This window comes from Saccostrea cucullata, unplaced genomic scaffold, assembly GCF_032062105.1.
Source record: "Saccostrea cucullata isolate Sc308-1 unplaced genomic scaffold, CSIRO_AGI_Scuc_v1 ctg11144, whole genome shotgun sequence".
NCBI lineage: Eukaryota > Metazoa > Mollusca > Bivalvia > Ostreida > Ostreidae > Saccostrea > Saccostrea cuccullata.
Genome location: NW_026923591.1, coordinates 2,492 through 11,636, shown reverse-complemented (window position 1 = coordinate 11,636; position 9,145 = coordinate 2,492). Strand labels below are relative to the sequence as shown.

General features: G+C 33.3%; 1 protein-coding gene across 1 annotated transcript; it reads left to right on the top strand.

Annotated features, from left to right (window-relative positions):
* Window positions 1-7,637: 7,637 nt before the first annotated feature.
* LOC134264451 (uncharacterized) lies at window positions 7,638-8,600 on the top strand. Its single transcript, XM_062746754.1, has one exon. It carries the CDS (start codon window positions 7,638-7,640, stop codon window positions 8,598-8,600), a length of 963 nt encoding a protein of 320 aa, XP_062602738.1.
* The last annotated feature ends 545 nt before the right edge of the window (window positions 8,601-9,145 follow it).

Genomic DNA, 9,145 nt, shown 5'->3' with positions numbered 1-9,145 from the left:
TTAGTTCTTAGCAGTGCTCCAACATTATTCAACATAATATTTGAACATTCTTGTTATTGCGCTCATTAAGTGTTTCATAAATGATATTAATTTTATTTTTTATTAAATTATTCAAATACATATTCATTCATCCCCGTTATATATGTATATGTTCAGTATTTGCAAGTTTTTAACTAAAGCTTTTCTTTGAAAAGAGAAAAAGTCCTCCGGCAATTTTGACATTCCTAGGGTTGATAAATTATTTTAAATAAAGCAATCAATAAGTCTTCACTGGTATTCTATAATTATGACAGTTGAGTTAACCAAATGTGGATACTTAAGATCCAGAGAATTTTTATAGAAATCTGAAATCACAAAATTATTCCAAAATCAATAGCATCAAAACCTATGACTTTTCAACACTTTATTTATAGAATCTTTAACTTAATATCGGCAAACTGATCTCGTTAAGAAACACATACTGAATCTGGCAACATACGAGTACTCAAAGGTTGATTTTTAAACATGTTCAAGTATGCTTTAGTTTATCATAGACAGTGTTCATTTAGTTTTCATAGTCCTGGCCCCAGGACTATTAACTAAAGATAGATTAAAGTCAAAATTTCAATCAATAAACATTTTGAAATAATTTCGACAGTGAAACAATAATTTAATCTCAAGCATAGTCTTCTTTATATACCTTTCCTCATGTATACACAGCAGAATATTCACAGGATTTTATGGAGAATAGCAGCCGGTGTTACCTTTTTTTCTTAAAGCCCGAGATAATAAGCACCGCCTTCAGATTTACCTGGTCTGTATTCCCCTGTCAATCAAATGAATTAAAGTCCATCACTGGGTACTTAAAATTGATTGACATTTAGCTACTAGTCCCTGCGTACAACTCTTTCACCTTGTTTTGATACTCGTGGCCATCATCAAATTAACTTTTGGTCTTCTTATGTTTACCGCTAAATTACCAGAACAATATATTAGGAATCCATTTTTATTCAAGCAATTTTAGCTTGATTATAATTGATTTTAATTATCTGTATCACAAACATGTCATTGAAAAATGAAAATCATCTCATAGTGTTTCAATAAAATAAATCAAGATTGTGTGTAATTTTTCATTAATGAAAAATGCATAGGTGATTGAAATTTTGTCTTCACTCGTAAAAGATTCTTGTTTTGAGTCACGGCGAAAAAATTTCCGGGTACGATGAAAATAAAGGAGAAAATAATATAAACTGGTAATGAATAGTAAAGATGAAAGCAAAATATCTTATTAGAAACAACTTAGCCTGTACAAATATTAAGACTTTCCCTCTTTTCTTTTCATTTTTTATAACCGCGCATTTCTTACTACGTGGGCTGTTCAAGCTAGGTCACGGGTGTTAGAAATAGTTTCGAAAGAAATACACAAGATAGCAATAACTTAATATTTTGTTTTTAGTTATTCTATTATAATTTAGATTAACTTCTAATTCACACACACCTGTATATAATATTAACTTCTTGAACCATCGTTTATGCTAATTTTTCACAATAGGACACCTTTGCTAAAAATAGGACCACGCGACTTTTCATACAAACGGGAAGGAACTGTCACTACTGACCGTGATCAAAGTTCTATGCTACTAAATTAACGATAATTATAAACATTTCTTAAAATATAGAAAGGGACAGACAAGGATGAATATTTTACATTTGAAACTGTACCTGTATTTCATTATTTTTTTTTTTACAATGAACTCAACTTATTGCTGCTGTGACGTGCAATGTAAGGTACATACCGTAGATTTTAAAAAAAGTCGGCCGATAGAATTTCTTCTTGATATATTAGATATAAGTCTGAAAATTAATGAATTTTGCAAATATCATTTTATTACTAATGATATTTTTTATTTATGATGTCGAGATCTTTTAATTTTATGATGAAAAGTAGACCAAACAAGCTGTACAGGTAACACTCATAGACTTCCTGTGTATACTGTTTGTGTGTAGGGATTGGCGTTCTCCATGGTCTGCACGACCATCAATGCCTCGGGGTGCCAAGCATGTAAAATTTAGTCCCCCCCCCCTCCTTACCTGAGAAAACCGTACGGTTAAAAATCTCGGCCTTTAAGTATCTCCAGTAAAACACATTGTTATATTCAATTTAGTGCATGTCGATTGCGATGAAACTTACAATTCGTATAAAATGAAAATGGCAGTGGCTCCTGATCCAATATTTATTTTGATATGATTCACACTTTGTACGACCCTCGAGCCATCGATACTTAGCAGATATAATATGTTGTGGATTTTGGAATAATATATTTTCTATGTATCATTTCACTTTTCTCGAATTATAAACGCATTCTAAGATCAAAACATTTTCTGTTATAAGCACTTCCCCTCAGGTATTGACAAAATCTAACAAAAATCAATATTTTAAAGGTAGATACTGTATAGATTGTGAAAAGTTTTCCAATAATGACGATCTTACGTCTCAAACAAAAAGACATGTAAACATGTAGAGGAAATACAGACATAACATCATAAATACATTCACAACAATAGGGAATAGTTCCAATTTATAATAGTGAAGATTTTCCCTAAAAGAAAATTTACAGTTTATATATAATTATGCAGAAATTTTCGCGAAGATTTAATTTTAACCATTTTATTGTTGGGATCACTAAAAACTCACATATTACTAACATTTTATTGCCATTATTTTATTTTAAACAAATTACATTTCTGTTACCTTTCCATGCAACAAGTTTCCAAAATTACTTTTCACTAAAACTGACTTTGAAGGACAAATTGTTGAAGCTGAAGTATCGTTAAAAATACCACTTATATATACGGTATGTTACAGTTTATATTCACAACGTAAACAAACTGAAACTCTCTCTCTCTCTCTCTCTCTCTCTCTCTCTCTCTCTCTCTCTCTCTCTCTCTGAGAAAAAGACGCTGCGGGGTAAATTTACTTGTACCTCCCGAGAATATCACTGATACAGTCTTTACGAATCCTAGAAAACGGGAATATTAAAAAAAAAATAGCAGAATTCTGCAGGATAAATTTTATCAAAGTAACGTTGATGATAAAATGATATGTCTACAGTTATTGAAAGCAAAAGCAACGATCTTAAGTTGATGATAGCAATGCTTTATGGAGTGAATAGGGTTCGCTCAGGGTCCGCTACGGGTTTGCTCGGGGTCAGCCCTAGTAGACCCCGAGCAGCCCGAAGCGGACCCAGGGAGCGAACCTTGGGTCCGCTCCGGGTCCGCTTTCTGTTAGGTTGTGTGCGGTCGGTACTGTATGTATCTCTGTTACAACCATTTTTGCTCCTACATCCCTATCTTATACTTAAGATCTGTTTATCTTGCTCCTTGGATAATACAGCTCATAGATCGATCTTTTTGATAATGCAATGTTCAGGATCAGATTATTTAAAAAAAGCTCTTCACAATTCTCTATTTTCTTATGTGTAAGCTTTGTGAAAACATGCACAGTTAATTCTGTTGGCGACCGTACAAAGTATGACTTTATGTAAAATTCGTGTTCCTTCATCAAAGAAAACGTCATTCAAGACGAAAGCAATATTTTCACCAATTGAAGGAGATTTGATAGGCATGGAATTCATGCAAACTGATCCAGATCTATCTGCAACTCTTCCAAAGTTGAAAATCTTTCAATTTATTTTTTTTTTAATTCTTCAGTTTTTGTATGTACTCTTTTTTTTGAGACTTGAAAATGGAGTAAGACTCGTTTTTTTCTTTAATTTGTTTTGACTTGGAAGAATTATACAAGTCATTATATACAAAACATTATAATGCATAATTTATCATTTTTAATTATCTAGTCTCCCATAGCGTTTCTAAATTCAATTTCCACTATGCATTAAACAGACTTCTACATATATAACAATCTAAAAAAGAAATCATTATTTCATTTCTGCCCTGCGAAGAATAAAAGAAGTTTCCTTCTCTATATGTATGCACAACAGAGCATTTAAAAAAAGATTTAAGGAGAAATAGTGTTGGCTTTATAGATGTTTCTTTCTTTACGATCGATATTCAGTAGAAATAATGAAGGACGAATGATACAAATAAACTTATGTCAAAAAATGAAAATAACAACTTGGGTCATGTTTAATTGATTAGAAAGAATAGGTTTCACCGTAAAGTTTCAATTTTTTTCTTCAAAATTTCACAAAAATGGGATTTGAAATGAAAAAATATTTGTATAGATGAATAGGTAGGTTCAGAAAAGCAGACTTTTGCGCATCACAGAAGGTTTACAATTTCTTTCTATTCTAGAACTTTGTTATTTCCATCAGCTGCTTCTTCAATAAAAATGGAACTCGTAAATTTACTTACCTTGTCATTTGGTCATTTGCAAACTTATTTTATTAAAAGAGATTCTGATTGCACACATAAGTACTCTGAAGTTGACATCAAAAAGATACTTGAGTTTCTGATTGACAATATCAATGTGGTTTTTAAAGATACGGAGTATATATATATCTCAGTTGATTCGATACACAAGAGCATGCTCTACGTATGAACAATTTTTTAAACGTGGTAGATTATTGACAAGCAAGTTGATGAAACAAGAATATCAGCAGTCTCGTTTAAATTCATCATTTTGTAAGTTCTATGGTCGATACAATGACCTGTCAGCAAATACAATTTATCACTGAGTCAAATGCTGACTGACTTTTTTCATACCAATTGTTAGTCCATTATTTATACACTGAATTGACGATGGATTTTTTTTCGTTATTTCCTGATCGTGTCAAGAAACATACGGTGGGTGTGAGCGGTCGGCAGGGGATGCTCACTCCTCCATGGACCCTGATTCCACCTCTGATGTTTGCTTTGCTCTTATTTTGTATTGTTTTATGGACTTTGAGATTGAATACTGTTCGTTATCTCCATATCCTTCTTGCAATGAAATTAGGTAAAAAATATAAACCGACCCAGGCATCCATTTTTGTTTTTATCTTGTCCTTAGTAGTATTTGATTTAAGGACAGATTTCATTGAAAATGATGCAAATAATATATTTCTAGAATATAAAGAAATTGTTAACCTTCTATGATGTTCAAAAATCTGCCTCTCTAGAAACTTCCTTATTAATCTATACAAATGTTTGTCACTTCAAGTTCCTTTTTTGTGAAAATTTAACTAAAAATTTAAAAACTACGCAGCGAAACTTGTTCATTTTATTCATTAAACCATGACTCAAGTCGTTTTTTTTAAATATTTTGACAAAAGTTTGTTTGTATCATCTGTCCTTAAAAGCAAGTCGATTGTACGGAAACTTTCACATCGTTCAAAGTTAAAATGGCGATGGCTCCTGTTCCACGCAGACAGCATTTTGTTACGTGTCAGCAGTGTAATGACAATGTTCAATTGTATTGTAGACCTGCAAACTAAGACTTTGTGTCACATGTGTATCTTCTCATCGGGAAACTAACGCACCGGACCATAATATTGTGTATTATCACAAACGATTTTGGACGACAACAAGATTCCTTTACGATCCTCACATAGTGAAGATCATACCTCGTGGTTGTATCGCGATGCTTTGCATTAGATACACGAATGAAAGACAGATTTTTGTAATTTCGCACTTTTCATCCTATTTAAAACTTTTTAATACGGACGGAAATTTAGTCAGACCTTTTATTCCGGAAAGATCATCCCTCCATGTAACCCACATAAAGACTGTGTATTGTATACAGATAAAGATGGTATAAAAAAAAAATAACAGTGAAGGCGATATATTACGTACATGTATATCATTTCATGGGAAATTGAGAGGAATTAAATTTTTGGAAGAAGGTTATGGAGATAACGAACAGTATTCAATCTCAAAGTCCATAAAACAATACAAAACAAGAGCAGAGCAAACATGGACCTACGAAACATCAGAGGTGGGATTAGGTGCCATGGAGGAGTGAGCATCCCCTGCTGACCGGTCACACCCGCCGTATGCTTATTTTCATGATCAGGAAATAACGGAAAAATCCATCGTCAATTCAGTGTAAAAATAATGGACTAACAATTGGTATGAAAAACGTCAGTCAGCATTTGATTCAATGATAAATTGTATTTGCTGACAAGGTCATTGTATCGACCATAGAACTTAACGTAATGATGACTTTAAATGAGACTGCTGATATTCTTGTTTCATCAACTTGCTTGTCAATAATCTACTTCGTTTAAGAAATTGTTCATACGTAGAGCATGCTCTAACGTATGGAATCAACTGAGATTTATACACTCCGTATGCACGTGATGAAGGTATATTGCAACATAAGTGTGGGAAGTTGACGATAGAAAAGTTAAAGTCGTTATCATATAACTTGGTTGTTAGGTTACCATTAACGTCCTTTTCAAGTAAAAACTTCCAGTTTGAAACAGATGTGTCAGACTCTGTGGTATCTTTTATCTCAAGCTCTCCTGGATATATCGTATCGACGTAGGAATGGACATTACCATTGTTAATTGACAATACGTCGTAGATATATCTTAAGGTCGAGTTGTAGGCCACAATAAGTGTTTTCTTCATTTTACGCATAAGATTTTGCATAAATTCTGCTTTATATGAATATAAAATAGGTCTGCTAATAACGGAGCGCAATTGGTTCCCATAGGAATTCCAATAGATTGTTCGAAGACCTGGTCTCTAAAAACAACATAGATATTGTCAATCAGAAACTTAAGATGTCAACTTCAAAGTACTTGTGTGTGCAATCAGAATCGGAACCTAATTTCAACTGCATCTTTCCCGACCATGGCTGAAAGGTATACAGCTGAGGAAAAAGACTTTTGTATATTAAATACAACGACAAAGTATATAGTATTTATATCAATTATCTGACAAAACTTTTACTCAATGGAAATGGGGATATTTATGTGGCTGAGGATGCCAGTGACTATGCGAATAACTCTGCAGTTACAGTCGTCGATAGTTGTGGAAAATATCGCTTCTCTTGCGCTCTAGGGCCTAACAATTTACATGGTAGATCTTGTGCTGTGACTTGTGTCTACATATTATCATATTTTGCAGTGCAATACACCTCATAGACAAGGATGGTAACTTTCTTAAATATTTGGAGTTTGATGAAAGTGATAAAATTCGAGTGTAACCATTGACAGGAAGGACATTCTTCCTTTAAGGAGTTTAAAAGGTAAAGTACAAAGAATAACATTATAAAACACATTGAAAACAAACGTTTAAAAAAAACTAATAAGAAGCTCAGTTTCTTAAGCCAAAAAGTCGGCGTTCGTGTGTACTTTATTCAGTGTTACTAAAATCAATTTGAGTACGTTATGTCCATTGTATTGCAAACTTTTCAGTGGCTTTCTCTTAATTTCAACATGCGTGGGACTTCAGTAAAAGCAATATATTGTGTCAATTAAAAAACTTGTATTGAATTTAAAAAATAATTACAGTGTATATTTTATAATACATGTATTTCAAAATGTTCATATTTAAAACGTCCGTTGTAAATTTTGCAGGGCGTTATCGGAGTCTTCACAATGTGAAACGATGATAGATAGGAAAACGTAAATGATTAAAATCTGGAGTTATAATGTAGGTCGAGTGCACCAGTGGCATGCTATACGTCACTGATTACACAGTCTACAAGTAAGATGGCGGAGGGTCCTGATCCACGAGGACAACATTTTGTTACCTGTCAGCTTTGTGACGACAATGTTCAATTCTACTGTAGGCCGTGTAAAATAAGACTTTGTGTAAAATGTGTGTCTCCTCATCTGGAAACTAACGCACCGGACCATAATATTGTGTATTATCACAAAAGATTAGGGACGACAGCTAGGTCTCTCCACGATCCCCAGATCAATGGAACAATATTATGTGGATATCATGCGATGCTCTGCATACGATATGCCGGTAAGAGCCGTATATTCGTAAGTTCGCATGTTTCGAGAGATATTAAGCTTTTTCATACAAATGGTACTTTGTTAAATACGCTTACACCCAGTTCTTTAGCGATGTATTTGACTCCATATGAAGACGGTGTGTTGTATACAGGTACTGGAGGAATAAGAAAAATCAATCATGACGGTGATCAATTATTTTTACCATTAGAGGGGAATCTAACAGGCATTAAATTTGTAGAACCTAACACAATATATGTCTGCAAGTGGTCCGAAGTTGAAAAGCGAACCACTGGAGGTAAAAAGCTTCTAAGTATTAAATACAACGACCAAGGGGACGGAATATATGGAAATGCTGAAAATATTTCAATAAATGGAAACGGGGATATTTGTGTAGCCGAGTATGATGCCGCCGGGAACATCGACTCTTACATTGGAGTTACTGTGGTTGATGAGAATGGGAAATATCGCTTCTCATACTCTACAAAACCTCCCTCTTGGCCAATGGACCTTTGTTGTGACTCGGATTTCCAAATAATCATTGCTTTTATATCGAGCACAATACATGTAATAGACAAAGATGGTCACTTTTTGCGGAAACTGGAATATAGTGGAATTGATAAACCTTGGAGTGTGACCATCGACAATAGAGACAATCTCTTTGTTTCTCAAATGCATGACGATTTTTTGAGAATGGTGGCATACATGCACTAATCACTTTTTTAAATTTTAGCAGTACAAGAACATCTATTCAGAAAAATATATATAATTCATCTTATTAACAGTGATTTATACATGTAAAACATTTTCATTAATTCATATATGTCTTTTGTTGAAAAGAAAAGTCAATAAAATCTTTCATTCACCAATTTTTTTCAATATTTTTGTTTAAATTTTTAATTCATGTAACATGCCAAATGAATTTCAATTAAGCGGATAAAATCTGACTTAGGTCTTAAAGGAGGGTAATACAAAGTGTTGCATTGTTTTAATAAACTACCTACCATCCCATTCCATTACTCAAGTTGAGCAGTTTGACTGGTCCCATACCAGTCACCCGGATAATCAACGCATCTTGATAAGTGAATGATATCTGAAAAATGTCCGTGAATGATGCAATACACATGATATTGCAATATTATATTTTTTCCTCCGAATAACCACGTGCACTGGCATGGTTATTTAATTGAGTATTTATTGATAGTTTTGAAAATTTTAAATTTTATAAACAGGCCAATTTAATAACAATATTTACGTTT

What these genes read in the sequence shown, in the direction of transcription:
- LOC134264451 (XM_062746754.1), top strand. Translation starts at nt 7,638, where the DNA reads ATGGCGGAGGGTCCTGATCCACGAGGACAACATTTTGTTACCTGTCAG.